The following is a 21,896-nucleotide window of genomic DNA, read 5'->3' as shown; positions in this document are numbered from 1 at the left end:
TTTCTGGATTTTTAGCCTCTTGGCCAACCTTGATATTGTTCAATCAGAACTCAGCTTAAAAAGGACGTCATCCTGAACGATGCGGGTGGGTTTTATACAGCAGGATTGTTAAACCTGCTGAAGCTGAGTAGTATGTGGAAACCGCACAAGCGGAATATGACCGATACCTGAATATGATCGTTGTTGCCTCTGGGAATACCGACAATTTTAATTCAGCACATACCCTTACTCACATCCTCTTATTCTTCTTTGAACCACAGCATGTAAACTACAGCTGGGGGATTTTGGAGGGGAGGGAAAAGTCATTGGTGAAGACAGCTGGATCATGGACTCGTCCTTTGTGACTTTGTTATATTTTCATTCTTTTGCTACTGAGGAAAGATGAAGGGGGCACATTTCAAAAGAACAGCTGACACTACCCATACAAAGTCAGCGATTACGTCAGTCACTCTAATTCTTCAGAGTTTGTGGCTCTCTTACATGTATGTGGCAGAGGTCCAGTTTATAGGAGTGGCGACCAAGTGGGTGGGTCCAGATTGGGGCTGTGCCACATGTACGTACAAAAGCAGGTCCTCACCCTGTTTCCCCAACCTTCTGTTTTCTCCTTGAGCTGTGGTAGCTGGTAGATCCTTATTTGACGGAAGAAGGATAACTCTTATCTCACACAACTGAGTTCTTTTGTCAACAGTGAGAACTATGTTGTCTTTAAATTTGACAGTGGGGAGTTTTTGTTGTGGCTCAGCAGTAATGAACCTGGCTAGTATCTATGAGGTCATGGGTTCAATCGTATGCTCGCTTAGTGGGTTAAGGATCCAGTGTTGTTGTGGCTTTGGTGTAGGCCATTAGCTGTAGCTCCGATTCAGCTTCAACCCCTAGCCTGGGAACTTCCATATGCTGCAGCTGTGGCCCTAAAAAGTGAAAAACAAAACAATACAAAAAACTTGACAGTGATGCTATGTAGTGCAGGCCTGTTTACTGCAGTGTCTGGGTGGCTGGTGCATTTTCGGATTGTGGGGCTATAGAAATCTTATTGGTAGCATGCTGCTACTGCTGGAAAGGAAAATCTAGGATATTTTACAAAGAACTTATGCTTAATTTATTTGGCTAATATATTTCCTTTTTATATGTAAGGAAATATAAACTTAGAAAAAGGTATTTACTGGCTTTCTGGGTGGGAACATCAGCTGGTCTTTTAAAATGTAGAAAAGTTTTGTTTTGTTTTTGTTTGCTTGCCTTTGGGGGTCAGTCAGCAGCTCTTTAAGTCATAAAGGACTAACATAAAACAAACGTAAATCTTTTAAATTCTTTACAACGAATCTGCTGTTTTCTGATATTTGGAATGATTTGGGATACAGTCCAGTTTCCATACAAAAGATACTAGAAAGCAGATTTGTGGCTCAGCAGTTAATGAACCCGACTAGGATCCATGAGGATGCGGGTTTGATCCCTGGCTTCATTCAGTGGGCTAAGGATCCGGCATTGCCTTGAGCTGTGGTTGAGGTTGCAGACGGGGCGGCATGGAACCTACGTTGCTGTGGCTGTGGCTGTGGCTGTGGCTGTTGCGTAGGCCAGCAGCTGTAGCTCTGATTTGACTCCTAGCTTGGAACCCTCCATATGCTGCAGGTGTATATATATATATATTCTAGAAAGCAACTCATACCCAGACATTTCAGAACACAAGTGCTTCTGTCAGAATCATGTAACTCTTTGATTAATTCTGGTGTCTAAGGAAGAAAATGGAAGGAAGTTGGGTAATATGCGCCAACAAAAACCTCTCTCTTTTGGCAGTATTTGTGGATGTACTGAAATGTATCGGACCTTACATTTTCTGATCATTTCTTCATGGCATCACTATGCTGTTGAGAGATTAGAGTCTTCACGTGGTCACAGTTATTTAAGTCAGTGTTTGTTAAAGTGCAGGGTGAGTTTCAGTAACAGTTTGTTTCTGATGTAATTGTGAATCATACAATCAAGACAAGGAGATTGTGACTTTTTCATTAATGGAATAGAATACAATAAAATTTTGCTACTGGTTCTACACACAGACAGCCTTGGCTTTATCTAGGAGCTTGTTAGAAATATAGAATTTAAGGCTCCACTTGGACCTATCCTGCCATAATATGCATTAATATTCGCTGTAAGGAAATCCCGACATAAATTTTATAAAACATTGAAATAGGAAATAGTAAAGTCGATCACACACCCAAAACGCATTCATTAAGTTGTTTCAATTTGTGTGTGTTCGTGTATGTACCAGTTTACGCCTTACTATAGTCAGTCATCCCTCAGTGTCTGAGGCAGATTAGTTCCAGGAACTGCACCCCACTGCCCCCACCCTCAGTACCAGAATCTGTGGCTTCTCAAGTCCCTTATGTAAAATGTCCCAGTATTTACATATAACCTATGAGTATCTGCTTGTGTACTTTTAAACCATTTCTGAAGTGTAAATGGTTGCTGGTGCCCAGCAAGTTTTATCTTTTGGAACTTTCTGGAATTTATTTCCCTGAATATGTTCGATCTCTGGTTGGTTGTGGATGTGGAGCCTACCGATAGGGGCAGCTAACTGTATTTCTGTGGGTCATAGTAAAAAAAAAAAAAAAGTGAAATACATTGTTTTAGACATCATATCTCCGGTTATGGTCTTGTCATTACCTGTGGGAGGGATTTCCTTGCTTTGTATTGCCACCATCTGTAAAGTCTCTTTTCTTCCATCTCTGTCTTCCAACTCATTCTTTTAATTAGTATCTTGCTTTTCTGTTCCTTTCTTTGTAGCGTCTATGCTTCAGTCCTCAGAATTGTACTCAGCGTTGTGAACATATTTTCCTCAAGTTTCAGTTTGTGGACAAATATACTCAATTTACGTGGAGATTGGTGCTATTTAGCAGGACCTTCCTCCCTCCATCCTCTTTCTTTCTTTCTTTCTTTCTTTCTTTCTTTCTTTCTTTCTTTCTTTCTTTCTTTCTTTCTCTCTCTCTCTCTCTCCTTCCCTCCTTCCTTCCTTCCTTCCTTCTTTCCTCTCTCTCCCTCCCTCCTTTCCTTTTTTCCTTCCTTTTTCTTTCTTTCTTTCTATCTCTCTGTCTGTCTGTCTTTCTGTCTTTCTGACTTTCTTTTTCTTTGGCCTCACCTTTGGCATGCGTAAATTCCCAGGCCAGTGGTCAGGATTTTTCTTTTTTAATGTTCCTAGCACGAATGTTGAAGAAAAAAAATACCCAAGTTATACACTACTCTTTCCTTCTCAATTTGTTATGTCTTCCTTCCAAATGTTAGATGTAACAGCAATGTTTTGTTCTGGATACAATTAGATCACTTAATCTTTCTGTGCAAATATGCATAGCATGTCTTAAATAATGTGAACAGAGTATTAGGAATAAATATGTGTGCCGTTGAAGTCCGCCTTTGAAAGAAGTTGTGGCTTTAGTTTCATGTATTTCAATCGAGCTCAGTATAGCTCATGTCGAGGAAGCTAACTCTCTGTCACTATTATGAGAAATGCTGGTTTCTTGCAGTGCGACCCTAAAATGGAAATAAGTCATACTGTATAGACTTGTATCTAGTGTTTCTTTGACCAGCAATATGCAATTACTTACTGTAATTAAGCAGCTTAGAAAATATATGCTTTCTTTCTATGGCTCTGAGACTACACCTGGTGAACAGCAAACACTGCTTATCAAAATTTTTATTGAATCCTCTTTCCCTAGTTTTAAACATTTCGTGTCACACAACCACACATCTGTTGCAACTGGTCCCACTCTTTTCTCCATCTGATTATTCCATTTAACTTGTACTTTATTTTAAAGGGCCTCCAAAGTGAATTTTATTTTTCCTTAGGAACCCTACAGGGGTGCTCTAGAAAAGGGGGGGAAAGAGAGCATTTTGAAATCTCTAATCCTATGAAAATTAAGGGACTTGTTACTATGCATCATTCTGTTTCTTGGTTTTATCAGACTTGTTAGTACCTATGGCAGAATTGCAAACAATTACTGATTTTTTTCAGTTATTTTATCCATCCTCTATAACAGTATGATGTACATGATTTGTTAATGTGAAATGAATTTTCCTCTAATTTTCTGTGCATTTTCCCCCCTTTTCCATGAAGGCCTTATCTGTTTGGAGCGGGGTGTTTTTCCATAAAAGCTCCATGGTGAGTCCCAGTTGAGTCCCGCATGCCTAATTCATTTGCTGTACTTTCAGAAAGTAACTCTGTTTTGTACCTTGTTTTCAGTTGCATGGCCTGATCACAGATAGATGCACCGAATTACTGAATAATTTGTATGTAGGTCAGATATGAATGTTGGTTTTTCAGCTTGAGAAGAGAAGCTTTCTTGGTTTCACTTTATTTCTTCATATAAAAAATCATAGATTAAGATTAAAAAAAGAAATTAGAACAATTCTCTCATAATGCTAGTATATAAGACAAGGCTCAGCCGCAAGTTTAAACCTTTGAATATTATTGTGATAGAAACTCCCTACCTGACACACTGAGCATTTGAAGACATGATTTATTTTGAAATATAAGTATGTTTAAGGTATACTAAAAATACCCTATAAATTTTTATTGCATTTTATTTGGTACCAAAAGAACAAGAGTCAGTTCTGTTTCGAATAGTTTAGGTATTTAAGGAGCTACATAAAGAAATTTGTGTTTCACGTAAAAATTCCTGAATCATTTATTATTTTGAGTTATTAACACCTACTTCCCATAACCTATTTAGTACTATTATATGAGTCCATCAAATCCAACTTTGTCCATCTTAGTGGTGGTGATCATAGAAAAGAAACAGAGTAGAGTTAATGCTTTTATGTACAGACAAGACATAGAGTCTATTTAGAAACTAACATAATATGTTTAACATCATAATTAAGAGTCAGGGCTCCAGAATCAGACTGCCTAGGTCTGAAAGCTCACACACTTAACTGCTTATATGATCTTGGGCAGTTTTCTAAAACCTTTCTCTTTCTTGGTTTCCTTAATTCTATTAAATTAAGACGTTACTAGTAGCACCTGCCTCCTAGGTTCATTATGAGGATTCATTGAACTGACAATATACATTGCTTACAACAGTGCCTGACACATACTAAAAGCTCAATAAATGTTAGCAGCTACTGCTATGGTTTCTTTTCTGGTTTAAGGGAAAAATACTATTTTTGAAAAGAAACTTGTTCCGATTAGATCATGTGTTTTATTTATTGGTTTGTTTGCATGATGAGCCCCGAGGACGTTTTGGTTAATGGAAGTTACACCAATTTTATAAATTTAGTCAGAATGCTTACAAGGGCTCTGCACATCACATGTGTATATGTGCAGGTCTCATAACTGCTCCTGAGACTTGTTCACACTGTCCCGTTATACTAGGACAAAAAGAAACTCAAATAATTTGACAAAAACTAATTTCATGTTTCATGGTTCAGGAACATCTAAAAATTTCATTTTAGGATAGGGCGACAAATGATCATAAAAATTTCCTCTATAAAATGCAGCATCGGAATTAGGATACAGATTGTGAAACTATTCTAAACAAAATCAGGGTATCAATGAGTGAAACTTTCCTGAAAGAGAATCTTTATTCTCTCTGTTAACCAGATTTCTTCCAGAAACAAATGAGACACATGGGTCTTACTCAGGAGCTTGTAGTGAACAGTCCGTTTTTAAATGCCAGCGTCAGCATTTGACAGCTTTTCTTTGTAGACTCAATTTAGAATTAAATTCCATCTTAGGATAAATTTCTCATTTTAAGTACAAAGGAAAGTGTTTTCCTATGTTAACAAAGATTGCAGTTTGAGTGTAGACGCAAAGATGACAAACGTTGTATGTGAAATAAGAAAAGGCCATGCCTTCCACAGCTTATGTGCGCCTCAAATTTAAGCAAAAGCACTTGTCAACCAGAAATGATTTGAGGTTGAAACAAGATTAAAAGAGCCAGATTAAAGAAAGGGATGTATGAAATATAGTAGACTTTTAAATCACGGCCTGTCTTTTAGAAGACTGCTTTGTGGTTTGTTTGATGCCATCGTTAGCTCACAAGAAACTCGTTCTTAGTCACTTATACAGCCTAAAAGATCCTCCTTTAAAATACATCCCTTTACTGGTGGGGCATGTTTTTCCCATTAAGATCTTAATGAAACCTCAAATTAAGGCAGCAAAATGAATATAAATTTGACAACTTCTTCCATGTTGTTTCTCAGAGCGTCTTTGTTTCAAGAGTTTTTACTGTTCTCCATGATATTTAACATTCAACCTGAGAATGTTTTTATTTACCATTTTGAAATAAAACATGATGTGAAGTGAAGTTCTTTATGAAGTTTATAGGACTTCCAGTCTAGGATAATATCTGTATTTTGGAAGAATATGAACATTTTAGAGTTCCTTTTAGAATGGTAAAGAAATTTCATCCGAATTTTTTTTATTGTGTTCAAGTTGAACCATTTATATTTAGCTAAGGTTTTGCTTTTGAGTGATCTCAGTTTCTACTAATTCTTCATCTTTTGATGAACTGTTTTAATTGTTTAAATTCATTCAGTTCCAGAGGAGTCAGTTTATAACAATATCTTTTCCTTTGACAACCAAGTAAGCTTGTTGCAAAGTTATCTGTGCAGGTCATGTTTGACACTTTAACCATTTTGTACATTCTGGAGATTATGTATCCTCCAGGATTTGTTAATTTAAATGATGGTATAAAATGATTTAAAGAATCATATACATGATATACTTTTTAATGCAGAACATTTAAGAGAAATAAACATTGTGAAATTTTTAAAATGCATTTTGCTTTTCAGTATTACAAATAAGTCACGAGTATTTGTCATACTAATCTGCATCTAATATTGTGTTTAAACTACACTGTTTTTGACTAGGCAAAAGACAAAATTTATGCACAATAGGGTAGACAAAAAGTAGTCCATTTGAATATACCTCTTACACATAACCTGTCTTTGTAGTATATAAGGTAAATTTTAAAGCAGAGTTAAAACTTACGTATCAAATTATCTTAAAGTTTTAATTAGCACTGAGAGTATTCAGTCTGTTTATAAACAGTTCCTTTAAACTAATCTTTTTCAAAAAAAGCTAATCTTTTTCTTTGAGAATATGAAAAAATATAATTTCATTTTTAGAAGGAAATATTTATATGGAGAGGAGAAGGTTTACATAAATCTCAAATCTTTAAGAATAATTTGTGATAGGATAATGTTAAATATATTATTAATGTCTTTATTTAAAATTAAATCCTTTTAGTTTCCATCTTAGTTGTTATTTAAAAAAAAAATTATGTATACATGTATGTGTAACTGGGTCCCCGTGCTGTACAGTGGGAAAAAAAAAAAAGTGTGTTGGGGGAAATAACAATAAAAAATAAATTAAAAAAAATTGAGAATGAGAGAAAACTTCTAAATTTCTTTTGAAAGCCTAACCACAGCGAGAATATAATGAAAAGTTTTTCCTCTTTAATAGAACGGCATAATACCACTTGTAATTCTTAGATCAGTATTGTGTCTGAAATTTAAACTAAAGTATTGACTATACCCTTATCCTTTAGAGAAGGAAAGAAACGGTGCTTCTATCTCGGTTTAACTCTTTCCATGCCTCTGTCCCAAACAAGACACCAGACCTCATTGTTGCTTTTCATGCCATCCGCAGATACACCACTTCCAGCCTATCTTATAAGACATAGTAAAATTATCCAGATGGACATAATTTTTCTATAATTTTAAAGTCTATATCATTAAAGTTCTGCTTTTTTTTTTTTTTTCCTGTTTGCAGTAGAGTGGAGGAAAAAAAAATCAGTCAGGGGAAATCCAATATGTTTATCTGACTAGATTACATAATATATAAAAAGCCGATGGGTAACTTCAGTAGTCTTTGTAAATATTTTCAAAGATGTCATGTTAATGTCCTCAGAACATGTGATGGCATTAAAAATGCTTCTCATTCTGTGGTTAGACGGTGACGTCTCCAAGAAGAAAAACGAAAATGTTTATCTCCTAAATTTTAATTTCACACCTTATGCAGGTTGTTTTTTCACTGTCCATTTGTTTTTCCAAGTTTAATAAATGTGATTTTTTCCTTATTATTTTGCCTGATACGGTGAAGGTTGAATTCATTCCATAGTCCTTTATGTTAGGGCAAATTTTTCTTTTAATTTTTTTTTTTTTTTTTGTCTTTTTGCTATTTCTTTGGGCCACTCTCACGGCATATGGAGGTTCCCAGGCTAGGGGTCGAATCGGAGCTGTAGCCCCCAGCCTAAGCCAGAGCCACAGCAACGCAGGATCCGAGCCGTGTCTGCAACCTACACTACAGCTCACGGCAATGCCGGATCGTTAACCCACTGAGCAAGGCCAGGGACCGAACACGCAACCTCATGGTTCCTAGTCGGATTCGTTAACCACTGCGCCACGACGGGAACTCCTTCTTTTAATTCTTGACCTTGATTATTTATGACAGGCTCCAGAGAGTTAAGAGCAGGAGTTCCCAGCAGAAAGGGGTCCCCAGCACTCTCTGTATATTTCATATTCATTTATAACCATAACACAGTGGAATTTCTGGAACCCTTATATGTTGAAAACTTTTATATCAATTATTCATTTAATAATATAGACACCTAAAGGTATGCTTTTTAAGCTTGAGAATGTAATGGGATTTCTTAAATGTCTTTGAGAGGATAAAGGGAATATTGAGAGGAAGAAAGAAAAAAAGCCTAGTGGTGGAATGCTTTCCTAAAATGGTTGGGTCACCATCTCTAAGTGAACATGCTTTCCAAGGCTAACACTTTTCTCCTTTATTCCTTTCACATATATGTCATTTTTCAATGTTTTATCTTTCTGCCAACAAAAGGTTATTTTGCAATAGCAATATTCTGGGTCATTGTGGAAAAGTTCAATTCTGTTTCCACCCAGCATTCCTGGTCTTGGTCTTTTAAAATATTAGGATAAAGGGCAAATTGAATCAATGTTAAATTTTTGCCCTTTGGGCATTTTGCATAGAAAGTACTTCATTAATAAAAATCTTTTTTAAAGATTATTTCTCCTTTTTATTTTTCTGAAAACCTTATACATACATGCATGTATTCTAAAGTTCTATTTTGCTTAAGTACCACAGTCCCTCCAAATGTAGATTGATGATAAAAAAATAATTTTTTTGAATATGTTCACTAAATGTGCTAAATACCTAATACACAGTCTGATGTCATGCAGGATGTAGCGGATTATTTTCAGGGGTTAAAAACTCTTTTAATCACTTATTAAACACAAACCTTTACTAGTGTGACTCATGAGGGCCCTATGAGAAAAGCAAGAAGAAATAATGAAGTACAAGAATAAAAAATGATTATTTTTCATAATTTGAAGGATATGTTTAACATAAGATATGTATTTTCTTCAGGAGATAATGAGTTTATGTGAAATGATACTGTCTTGATGCTTTTTACTTATGTATCCAGAAGCTGAGTTGTATGTAACATGAAAAAAGTGCAAGAAACTTCAGCTTTTAACATTGACTGATTAGACTGTAAGCTAATAGATGTGCAAAATAGATACTTGCTTGGCCAAATCCTAAATTGATGATTATGTTACAAAGGTAGCTATCTGGCCTTGTGGGAACTATTTTAAGATCTGTTTAGGATGCATACTTAAGATGCACCATAATCTGTCTTAAGAAGTGGCATGATCACTTATTTTCCATCTTGTTGCTTACCGCAAGAGTTAAAAAACAAAAACAAAAATAGCATTCAGTAATTTGCAAAGGCTTTGAACTTGTCCCTGTGATGCTTATTTATACATTGTGTGTTATCATTGTTCCTTGATGGTGATTCTAGTAAAAACATAGTCACACAGTTGAAACACACCTTTCCAGAAATTATGGGGCTTTTTTGTTGTTGTTGTTTTTCCTCTCTCCTCAGCCTTCCAGCCTCCCCAAACTCTTAATGGTTAAAAATGACCAATGGACTTTGAAGGATGCTAGGAACTTACAGCTCACCAAGAGTGGTTCAGTGATGTGAAATACAGGCTTTGAAGGAAAATTTACATTCTAAGATAGTACAACATAACTAGAAACATCCTAATTAGAAAGATCAATTCTGAGGCTGGTGACCCAGAAACCAAGGGAAGGCACGTGTCTGGGTGTAGGCGGAAAGGAGTCTTCTGTTGCTTTTGCAGTTTTTGCAAAGGTTATTGCAGTTGCAGCAAATGCAATAAGGAAGACATGAAACCATAGAAACAGATTCATTTTATCACAGAAACTTTTTTTTTTTTCCCCAAAAAAGCTGTCTTTAATCAGTTCCTGTTATAGCGCAGCGGAAACGAATCCGACTAGGAACCATGAGGTTGTGGGTTTGATCCCTGGCTCTCACTCACTGGGTAAGGATCCGGCATTGCTGTGAGCTGTGGTGTAGGTCACAGAGTCGGCTTGGATCCCAAGCTGCTGTGGCTGTGTTGTAGCCGGCACTGTAGCTCCCATTTGACCCCTAGCCTGGGAGCTTCCATATGCCACAGGCGAGGCCCTAAAAAGCAAAAAAACCAAAACCTCCAAAAAACCTGTCTTTATTCTCTGTCAGTGGAAGTCTGACTGTGACTGGTGTTGGTGTTTTAGGCATGGATGTGATTTTTATGGGTAATAACTTGGAGTGTTTAAGAAATGTTCGTGATGGAAAGAAGAGGCCTTTTCGTAGATGGCAACGTGCATTACCATGGCTTCGGTCACTGGCAGAGACCAAAAAGACCTAGCCTAGGAACCCCCGATCCAAACCTTTCCCTTTCCCTCGCAGGAAGACATACTAAAACAGAAGGCTCGGGAAATAAAGTATGTGAGAGACTATTTCAGGTGCCATTCCACCTGGAAACTGAGATTACCAAAGCAAAGTCTGATTTTTTAAAAAATCAGTTGAAGGCCCTGTGCCATGTAGTAGATAATTAGTATTGAGACTGTGCTAGGCTGCCCTGAGTGCTTTCTGCACGTTACCTAATACAGTGGTTCTTACACCTGGGCATGTGCCAGCATTTCCTGGAGGGCTTGTTCAAAAAAACAGGTTGTCATGCTCCAGAGTGTCAGAATCAGTAGATCTGGGGTGGGGCCTGATGAATGTTTGAAACGTCTGAGAAGTTCTCAGTACTATTATCCAGGGACCCCACTTTGAGAACAAATACCATACAGCACTCCTTAAAATAACCCTATGAAGTAAGCGTTACTATCTTTTTATTTTATATATCAGTTGGCTGAGCTCTGGGAGGTTACATAACTTAACATTCACACAGCGGGGGAAAAAGGTGGCAGGACTGGGATTCAGACTCATGTTTTTGCCTCACTCCAAAACCCAGTCTTTCTGCATCTAACCATATTTCATGAAAAGATAAAGAGATAAAGGATAGTGAGCAAGCAAAGGTAGAAATGTTATTTGACACTGAAGCCAGGCAGCGTTGGAACCTCAGAGCTCTGTTATTCTTGGGCCCCGACTGGGCTGTGATCCTGACCAGTGTACAGTGAGAGTATTTCTTGGTCTATGAATCAGAGAAAATATAATACCACCATTTATCCAAGGCTCTTGGCGAACTCGCTAATGAACACAGGGCAGCCTTGGACAAATTGAGAAAGAAGAGAAATACAGGATTTGAAAGAAGATGAAAGGTTGATTTCAGAAGGTGATGGCATTAAAAGCTGAAGGCTGAGTTGGGGAAAACAGAGAGGAAGGCAAGAACTTCTGGGAGTTAGGTCAGGTAGCAGGTTACTTAATGTTTCTTCAAACATATGAGAGGAGTTCCCGCCATGGGCTCTGTGGTTAATGAACCCGACTGTCATCCATGAGGATGCGGGCTTAATCCCTGGCCTCACTCAGTTGGTTAAGGATCCGGCGTTGCCGCGAGCTGTGGTGTAGGTCGCAGATGCAGCTCGGATCCCACGTTGCTGTGGCTCTGGCGTAGGCTGGTGGCTACAGCTCCGATTTGACCTCTAGCCTGGGAACCTCCATATGCTGCCGGCATGGCCCTAAAAAACAAAAATAAAATAAAAACCAAAAAACGAGATACAGCGAGAATAGACCTATCATTTTCACAGATCCACACACACACACAAATAAACCATAAATAGGAAGATCAGTGACTGTAGTTGCATTAGATCTTCAGATGTACTCCTGGTGGTTGTCTAACCACGCATAGCATGATGGCTGAGAGCATCCTCAGGGTTCCATTCTGTATCATCTTGTATTTTCACCCATGCTGTCTCCATTCAACTGTGTTGTCAGTCCCACATTTTATATATTAAAATGAAATGAGAAACTGTTTGATTATTACGAGATGTTTATGTTGGTTTCTGTTGTTCTCCTTGGAAATACCCAGCGAAATGTCATCCTTCTCAAATGAATTGACTTGGATTTTGCCAGCACGTTCTCCAAAAAGACGCTAATTTTTTATTGCTCTTCTAAGTTGCTATTCTGATAATACCCTGGGATTTCAAACTGGTTTTATTTTTAGTGGGGTCACTGTCTCACAACCACCTGTAATACTTAAGGCCCAATGCATGACAACATGTGAGGGTTTGAATACCTATGGGTGGAATTTTAAGGGAACTAGGACATTATCTCGAGGACCGTGATTCATCCTGGTAATTTTTTTTTCTATCGCTTTATATTTTAAGCAAAGTTAAACCACCTTCACAAATTTCACCCAGCAAATCGATGGGCGGAGAATTTTGTGTGGCTGCAACGTTTGGGACATCCCGGTCATGGTTTGCAAATAACGCAGGTCTGAAAAGAGAAAAAGGTATGTATTTTTACTGAAGTTAAACTTCCCGTTTGTAATCTTAATTTCTTGAGGAAAACTCATAGCCGTTCTCTTTGAATAATCTTAAGCCCAATAATAGAAAAAAATCCACACTCAATTAACATGTTGTTCCTCACTATTCAAGTCTCATCAAGAAGAAGGGCTGTCCTCTCCCTATAAATGTGAAATAAATTGTCCATTGAGTGTTTTTATTTTGTTTTTCTGGTGATGTACACAGTGTTCTTAATGCTGTCAATTCCCTACCATTATACATTTTACATTTTTCTCAAGCGAGTTTCATGCCATTGTCTCAAGTATGGAGAGGAAAAATGTTGTCCCTATTTTAGAGATGGAAGCCTTGAGATCAGTGAGTTTATCGTAGCTAAAAAAAGCATACGTCAGTAGGCGAGGGTGTCTTAGTTTGAACCCCTATTTTCGGGTGCTGAATCTCAACTGAAAACATGATCGACAACAACTCTGCCATGTGATAGCTTAAGAGATAAAACCAGGCTCCCACTCAGAAATAAGGTTCATTTTTAATGGTAACCACTGTCCCTTTGCATTTATATTGTATTTTTAAAAATCCCCGCTTTGACCGCCAGAATCAATACATAAAAACGTTTTAACGTGATGCCTTACTGTTTCCGTGTGTAAACGAATACCGACGTTCGTGGACCAAGTGTTTAATTTTGACTGAAAAAATTCCGCTTATTATTGTGGTACCATTAAAGTAGGTCACAAGCTGGGCACTTTTCCGATGAGTCGCAGGCTGTATTGTTCTTGGCAAAATGGCTTCTCCTTTACGCTGGATGCTGGCGGTCAGACATCAGCCCTCCGCCTTGTTATCGCCTTTCAGTGGCCCTTTCCTTGGAAATAGGATCGCAGGCACAGCAGGCTCTTTACCTGAGTGGGAGAGGAGACGGCACAGTATGCAAGCCTTCCATTTGCTTATCCCATCTTTATTTTTTTGTTCCCTCCGTAGCTTTAATGATGCTATCGAAATGACTTTTTGTTACTAGTTAAAACCCTCTGTGAAGCTCGATTTCAAATGCTTCTCCCTTCTGTTCTAATTACCCTTTTAACTTGGTACCCCATTATGTCCCCCTGACTGGTCATTAGCCGTGTTCTCAAATCAGCTGTAATTGATTCTGCTGGCATAGAGATAAGGTGACCCACCCAGCATTCATGAGTGGTTTTGTATGCTCCTAGGTTTACCGTAAAACCCAAGATAGAGGACTAAACCTGTTTCGGTAGTGAGGACATGTGTACGTCTTATAAAGTCATTTGATTAGATCCACATTGAGCACCTGACCTCAGAGTGTGACTGGTCTTCATTTACCCTGGGGACCAATGAGCCCAGGGTAAATAGAAGGTCGATGGATCTGCGGGCTGGAGGATGTGTGCATTTTTCATTTGTTTGTTTGTTTGAATCCAGAAATTTAAAGGAGAACATTTTCTGAGAGAAAGTAGATGAGAAGTTAGGCTGATTTAGACAGAAAGAGAGTTTCTCATGCAGTTGAGTTGGTACATCCGGTGTAACTAAATCTTAATCCTTGCAGGCTTCCTTTTCAGTCTGTCCTTCACAGTCCCACCTGACAGCATTCTTTTTTTGTTTTTTTGCCTTTTCTAGGGCCGCTCCCTCAGCATATGGAGGTTCCCAGGGTAGGGGTCTAATCAGAGCCATAGCCGCTGGCCTACACCACAGCCACAGCCATGCCAGATCTAAGCCGCAACTGCAGCTTATACCACATCTCACTTGGCAACACCGGATCCTTAACCCACTGAGCGAGGTCAGGGATCGAACCCACAACCTCATGGTTCCTAGTCAGATTTGTTAACCACTGAGCCACCATGGGAACTCCAGCATTCATTTTTCATAAATGTGGGACACATTACTACATTGCAGGGAAATCCAGAAGACTGTAAGATATTGTTTCAGCATATTAGCATTTTGAGTATATTTATACCAATCCCGAAATAAATGGCTTAAGATTGAAAAATATTTTGATAGCATAGAGATGTACATATTCATTAGCATCTACTTGAAAGAGACAACTTTCAGGTACCATGTGAAAAAAAATCCTGGCCTTCAGAATAGACTGAAAAGTCAGTAAGTTGTAAAAATTATGCTGTGCTCTTTTTTTTGCCAGTATTACATATCTAGGTTCTATGTTTCTGTTTTGTAGATCAGTCCAAACAAGTTGTAGTTGAATCCCTGTACATTATTAGCTGCTACGGAACCTTAGTGGAGCACGTAATGGAGCCACGGCCACTCAGCACAGCCCCCAAGATTAGCGATGACACCCCACTAGAAATGATGACATCTCCTCGAGCCAGCTGGACTCTGGTTAGGTAATCTCTCTCTTTTTTAAACAGCTTTGTTGAGGTGTGTGCCATATTATAAGTGTACAATTTGATAAGGTTTGACACATGGATACACAGCTGTGAAACCATCACAACAATTAGCATTATAAATATATGCATCACCCCAGATGTCTTCTTGTGTCTTTTCATCATCTCTCACTCCTTCTCCTCTTTATCCCTACTTCACCCACTGGGCCTCAGTCAATATAGATTAGTTTCTAATTTCTAGAACTTTATGTAAATGGAATCAATGTGTACTCCCTTGGTCTTCATTCTCCCAGGAAAATTATTTGGGTGTATCCCTTTGTGGGACTTTGGATAATTCATTCATTTTTAAAATTGAGATGCAACTTACAGATAATACATAGAATACTATTCACCCCCTCGAATTTTCACTAGGTTGTGCACCTCTCACCACAGTCAGTTTTCATCATCCCCAAAAGAAACCCTGTTCCCAATAGTAGTCATCCCTCAGTTTTCTTCAACCCTTAAGCCCTAGGTAACCACCAGTTTGGATCTGCTTACTTTGGACATTTCATATTAATAGAATCATACACTATGTTACCTGCTATACCTGACTTCCTTCACTTTGCATAATGGTTTTAAGGTCCGTCCATATTATAGCATGTAGCAGAACTTCACTTCTTTTTTAGGGCTGTATAATATTCCATTGCATGGAGGTACTATATTTTATTGATCCATTCATCAGTTGATTTGGACATTTCCACTGTTTAGCTGCCATGAATTATGCTCCTAAGAATATTTGTGTACAGATTTTTGTGTGGCCATGTCTTTTCAGTTGTCTTTGGCGCATGCCTTGGAGAATATCTTTCTTTGAACTCCTTTCTCTTTGCGTCTTTGTGTCACCTTTTTTAGGACCTAGGTGTTTTTTTCCTATCCCACATAAAGGGTTTTAGTGCTTCCCCTATTTCCAGTCTCATGCTCGGTTCAAATAGAGAGTACCTGGAGATAGTCATTATGGGGAATTGAAACTAATATAAATGGACTGGGAAGTTTCTTATATTTGATTTTTATTTTTTAATTCAACAAATTCTATCATATTTATAGTTGTATAACAAGCATCACAACCTAATTTTAGAACATTTCCATCCCAAACCCCAAGTCCATCCTTCCCCCATAGCCTATCCCCTTTGCTTAATGGGTACAGGGTTTCTTTGGGGGATGATGAAAATTGACTGTGGTGATAGGTGCACAAACTAGTGAAAATTCAAGTGGGTAGATTGTATACTATATATTGTATGTAAGTTGCATCTCAACTTTTAAAATGAATGAATTATCCAAAAACACAATAACAGGGGTACATCCAAATAATTTTCCTGGGAGAATGAGGACAAAAGAAGGGCACACTCATTCCACTTACATAAAATTCTAGAAGTTAGAAACTAATCTATATTGACTGAGGCTGTGTGGGTAAGGTAGGGAAAAACCTATGATTACCAAAGGAAAGTTTCCTAAAACGTGATTCCTCAAGATATAATGGTTGATCGCTATAGAAATGTTTATTAACAGTCCTTCTCAAAAGTATATAATCATTAGAACTTTTATAATCTAGTATAAAGAGGGAGAAATAAAATCTAGACTAAAACCTGTTCAGTATAGTGTACATTGGTACAGGAGAGCCAGCCAGAAAAAAATTGGTCCTGATATGTATGGAAGGAAACAGACAAAAACGGATATGAAAATGATCTCTCTCCTTTTGACATTTTAAAATATTCTTATATTGATTTTTGGAGGCTCCAGCATTCTTTCCTACTACTTTATTGCACTAGATTGACCTGATCGATATCTTATTTATCAAGCTATTTAGGAGTGTGCAGATCTAATTAAAATTACTGAACCATCATTGAAATAAGTGGCTTATTTTGGAACTCAGATGCTAATTCGGTCTATAGTCAGTCAACCATTAACCCTGTTTTTTTTTTTTAACCACTTTTACACGTTTTATTTCATTTTGAAATATACACACATTCTATTAGCGATTTCTAACCATTGTCAGAAATTAGGCCAAAATTAATTGTGACATTCTAATTCCACATTTCCTCAGTCTTTTGAGTATCTTGTCTCTCATATGGGAAGGTCGTCAGCTATTGTACTAATATCGGCTCTTTGTAATTTGTGTGACTCATTGCCACCTTTTTATTCTTTCTAAGTGGATGGTCTTGTGTTTCAGGTTTTCAGCACTCCAAGAAGTTCATTTTAATGATTACAGAGATGTATCAATCTCTGTAAGTGGTGACAGTGATAGTGATTTACATCTCATCTATGAAACTTGAATATTCTTCTTCTTCTGCTGTTTCCTTAGAACTCCTCAATGGAATGAATTGCAACCACCATTTAATGCAAACCACCCTCTGCTCCTCGCTGCAGATGCAGTGCAGTATTATCAGTTCCTGCTTGCTGGCCGTGAGTAGTTTTTGTTGTTGTTTTTCCTTCCATATGGTATTTAAATGTCATCTGTAAATGCTGACTTGTAATGCAACCATGTATATTACCCCTGGTCCAGAGGCCAGAGGCCATAAACAATCAGACCGGGGCAAGTAAGATACTGAACGCAAGCCTTTGCTATAAGCTTTAACACACATTAAGTGTGCCTCTGGCTGTCCACAGACTGTGGCAGTTATATCAGCTGATGGGGAATATCAGGTGGGCTCAACATTTTTTTAAAAGATCAGGATACAAGTATATCATCAGGTTTCATAAAATGGGAATCTATTTCTGACCTGAAACAAAGTTCAGCATTTTTCACTGTGAAATTGTATCAGCATTTTTTTCTTCTTCTAGAATTTTACTTGCAGAAATGAGGGAGTGATTACAACTGCACTGGGTTTTGTGTGGTTTTTTTTTGTTTTTTGCTTTTTAGGGCTGCATCCGTGGTATATGGAGGTTCTCAGGCTAGGGGTCAAATCAGGCTGTAGCTGCCAGCCTATACCACGGCCACAGCAATGCAGGATCCGAGCTGCGTCTGGGACCTACACCACAGCTCAAGGCAATGCCAGATCTTTAACCCCCTAAGCAAGGCCAGGGATCGAACCTGCGTCCTCATGGATGCTAGTCAGATTTATTAACCGCTGAGCCACGACAGGAACTCCTGTGTTGGGTTTTTATTTGCTTATGTTTATACTTAAGCTCTAACATTTGTAGAGATTGATCCAGCCTCTTTTTTTTTTTTTAACTTAAGAAAAAGTACATTGAACCAGGAACAGCGTTCTTTGTAGGTGAGGCCTGAAAAGATCATTTAATATTTTTCATCCAGTTTATGGTTAGAGAATTAAAAATTCTTTACAATTATAATTCCGTTTTGTAGAATTGACTGGATCCTTAATTTAACTTGATGGTATTGAGGACTGCATGTTTTTAAAAAACTTTCTAAAAATCGCCATTGACATTTTTTTAATGGAGTTTTGTTGTATCAAACTTATTATGTGGCATAAAGTAAAATATTTCTAAAATGATTTTATGTTTATCATGTGTTCTGTGTTATACTGGAAACAGAGAAAGTTTATTGACTTTGCTCTACAGTTATGAAACTCCGTAATTGTAGCAAATAGTTGACAGTCTCGCTCTCTTATGTAATTGAACTCACATATTCTTCTAGCATGTTTTTATTGAGTGACTTCTATGCAACAGGCACTCCTGCTTTAAATGTGGATAGTGTGCTGCTTCCATCCTCAGTGAATTCACTGTCTAATTTGGGAGACAGGTATTTAATCAAAACATAAAATGAGATGGATGCATGTAAGAAGGTTATACATTGAATTATGAGAACAATGACTTAAGTTGCCAAAATTTCCATAGAGGGATAATAGGTAAATGGCTTTCTGGTTCAAGCAACTGAATACAAAAAGTTGTTAGATTCTGGGTATCTAAGCATGTATTTAACTCTTTCCTATGCCTTGGAAAAAACATGGCATTTATATAATATCAATGTTCACTGATCGAGGCCAAGGATTGAACCCACATCCTCACAGATACTAGTTGGGGTCTTTACCACTGAGCCACAGTGGGAACTCCTACCCTGGATTTTAAAGAAAGGCTGTATGAATGAGAGTCCTGGACAAGAGAGTATATTACATGACAGATGCAATTAAATATGCAAAACATGGACATCTGCATCAGAGGAGTAAAAGCTGAAATACAGCTGATGAAAGCAGTGCCGGAGCTGGTTTAGAAAAAATGCCTTTACCTGGCCATCCATTCAGCCCTTTATACAAGTTAGGGCCTCATGAAGAAGACTTTCTTATTACCTTCTTGCTTTTTCTCAAGAAACCCGTACCAAAACCATTGGAAAAGATGATTTGCATACTGTACCTCTTGGTGGTACTTATCCATATTGAAAATCACTTCTTATTTCCCAGTTTGCAGACTGTTGGTAAATATATTATTAAAAGTATTTTCAGGGAGTTCCCATCTTGGCTTAGTGGTAACAAATCTGACTAGTATCCAAGAGCATGCAGGTTTAATCCCTGGCCCTGCTCAGTGGGTTAAGGATCTGGTGTTGCTCTGGGCTGTGGTGTAGGTGACAGACATGGCTCGGATCCAGCATTGCTGTGACTGTGGTGTAGGCCAGTGGCTACAACTCCAAATTGACCCCTAGCCTGGGAACCTCCCTATGCCCTAGGGTGTGGCCCTTAAAGAAAAAAAAAAAAAGAAAAAAGACAAAAGTATTTTCAAACATAACCATTTGGAGTAAAACTGTAAAGCAGACTTCACAAATGTTGCCAGCATTTTCTTCAGTTGTATTTGGATCTGTGGATCAAGGGAAGCAAACTTGTACAAACTCCGGAAATTATAATAATAATTTACAAAGAATGATGTAAATGGCAGTGGGAAAGAGACTTTGTCTCAGGGAGAAGAGAGTGGGGGAGCAGGATGTTTAGCAAGGAATCCCCCCTCCCCTTCCAGAACTGTAATCATAATAAGTACACTGCTAGCTGATCAACAGTGTTCAGCAAAAGGGTGACTGGTGAGGAGGGAAAGGGAACCTGCCTGGAACCCTAAAGACTTCTTCCCTCAATTTAGTGAAGAAAATAAAAACCCCAAAGTTTGTATTCTTAACTGTAGTCATATTTCCTACCTGTGTTAATTGAATGGAATGAGACAGAATTGAGCAATTTTGGTGTATCATAACTTGACTCATACTAGAATGCTCCTAACAAGGTCACTATGAAGGTGAACGTGACTTCTTTGTTATTGGGAAGAATCGTAAGAAATTGCCATTTTGAGTAAGTAAAAAAAAAAAAAAAAAAAAAAAAAAAAAAGGATAAATAGCAGAGCCTTGTGATTTGAGCAGATTGAATAGTTTATACGTCTAAAGTGAATGCAGATGGTAATCTAATCTTGCTCAGTTAAGGTAAAAGTCAAGAATCTAATATTTAAAAAAAAAGATGTTTTGCTGGAGTTCCCACCATGGCACACAGCAGCTTAGGAATCTGGTGTTGTCTCTGTGGAGATTCGATCTCCAGCCCAGTGCAGTGGGTTAGGTATTGGCATAGGTCACAGCTGTGGCTCAAATTTGATCCATAGCCTGGGAACTTCCATATGCCGGGTGCAACCAAAAAATAAATAAATAAAATGTATTGTGTTGGTCATAAGAGATCTTGGGAATAGTTTATGAAAAGATTATAGCAGTGGTAATTAATGATTTTTGTGTTAACCATATTTTTTCTTCCTTCAAAAAATACATACTGTAGTTACCTTTTCTAAAAGAGGCATTTTATTTCAGTATATTCTTTTGCCAAAAACAAAGATAAACATTGGAAGAGACTAGCAGATACCAACCAGCTTTGAATATGATCCCAAAGCAGACAATACTTCTTTAGGCTTGTTCAAAACTTCCCAAATTGTAAATTAAAAACAGGGCTTACTGAGTTGACTAGGAAAAGTTTTATTTAGGGGAAAAATAATATTTCCTCCTTTTCTTTCAGGTAATTTGGCAGCAGCAGTATTTTTAAGTTGCTGACATTAACTAGCTTTGTTGAGGGGAGGTCAGACTTTGAACTTCTTTCTAAAATAATTCATGAGTATGTGAGCAGTTCCTCCCTAAGCTAACTAGGTTTTCTTTGTTAAATTGTAACAAAGGACCATTCAAAGCTTTGATACACAATAGTAAGGTAACTGGGATCCATAGAACCTCCCTATATTTTATTGGGGATGTAATTGTTTTTCTCTAACTTTGGTACTAGATGCAAGGGAATGGAAAATATGTATGGGGTTTTGATAATTATTTAATTCTCTTTAAAATATAATTTACTTTTTTTTTTGTCTTTTTGTCTTTTCTAGGGCCACATCTGTGACATATGGAAATTCCAGACTAGGGGTCTAAATAGAGCTGTAGCTGCCGGCCTATGCCAGAGCCACAGCAATGCAGGATCCAAGCCATCCTACACCACAGCTCACAGCAACGCCGTATCCTTAACCCACTGAACGAGGCCAGGGATTGAACCTGCAACCTCATGGTTCCTAATCCAATTAATTACCCACTGCACCATGATGGGAACTCCCCTATAATTTACTGTTAACACACAAATAGTATCAATGTATTGTGGTCAATACATTTGTGTGTGTGTGTGTGTGTGTGTGTGTAATGTTTTTATAGCATACGTGACTTCAACATTATTTGAAGGTAATCTGTGATGTTAAAGATGTATAAAATGAAATAAATAACTTGTGCCAGAAAAGGAAATAAAATGTTAACAAATAAGCAAATCGATATAACCCTAAGCACAGCAATACTCACATGAGTTATAAATGGTCTAAACATCTAAATAAGT

At 37.7% G+C, this 21,896-nt stretch overlaps 1 protein-coding gene across 26 annotated transcripts in view; it reads left to right on the top strand.

Annotated features, from left to right (window-relative positions):
• BCAS3 (BCAS3 microtubule associated cell migration factor) overlaps positions 1 to 21,896 on the top strand; it is a 580,731-nt gene that overhangs the window by 243,357 nt on the left and 315,478 nt on the right. For 13 of the 26 annotated variants that reach the window (XR_014821299.1, XM_084985051.1, XM_084985045.1 and 10 more), the window contains 3 exons: positions 12,617 to 12,741; positions 14,928 to 15,093; positions 17,429 to 17,529. Coding sequence is in view for 22 of the 26 variants with exons in the window: in XM_084985051.1 (XP_084841177.1) it covers positions 12,617 to 12,741; positions 14,928 to 15,093; positions 17,429 to 17,529 (392 nt within the window). In the remaining 4 variants the exon portion in view is untranslated. Of the gene's footprint in view, positions 1 to 4,096; positions 4,142 to 12,616; positions 14,827 to 14,927; positions 15,094 to 17,428; positions 18,118 to 19,688; positions 20,386 to 21,896 lie in introns of those variants that run through there. The other 13 variants (XM_084985047.1, XM_021068155.2, XM_021068165.2 and 10 more) reach the window with 4 other exon arrangements.

This window comes from Sus scrofa, chromosome 12 (assembly GCF_054392235.1).
Source record: "Sus scrofa isolate SSC_HxYL_T2T_F1_AM1 chromosome 12, Sscrofa_HxYL_maternal_Yorkshire_Landrace_v2.0, whole genome shotgun sequence".
Lineage (NCBI taxonomy): Eukaryota > Metazoa > Chordata > Mammalia > Artiodactyla > Suidae > Sus > Sus scrofa.
The sequence above is the reverse complement of the archived record's forward strand: the minus strand, read 5'-3'. Positions and strand labels throughout refer to the sequence as shown.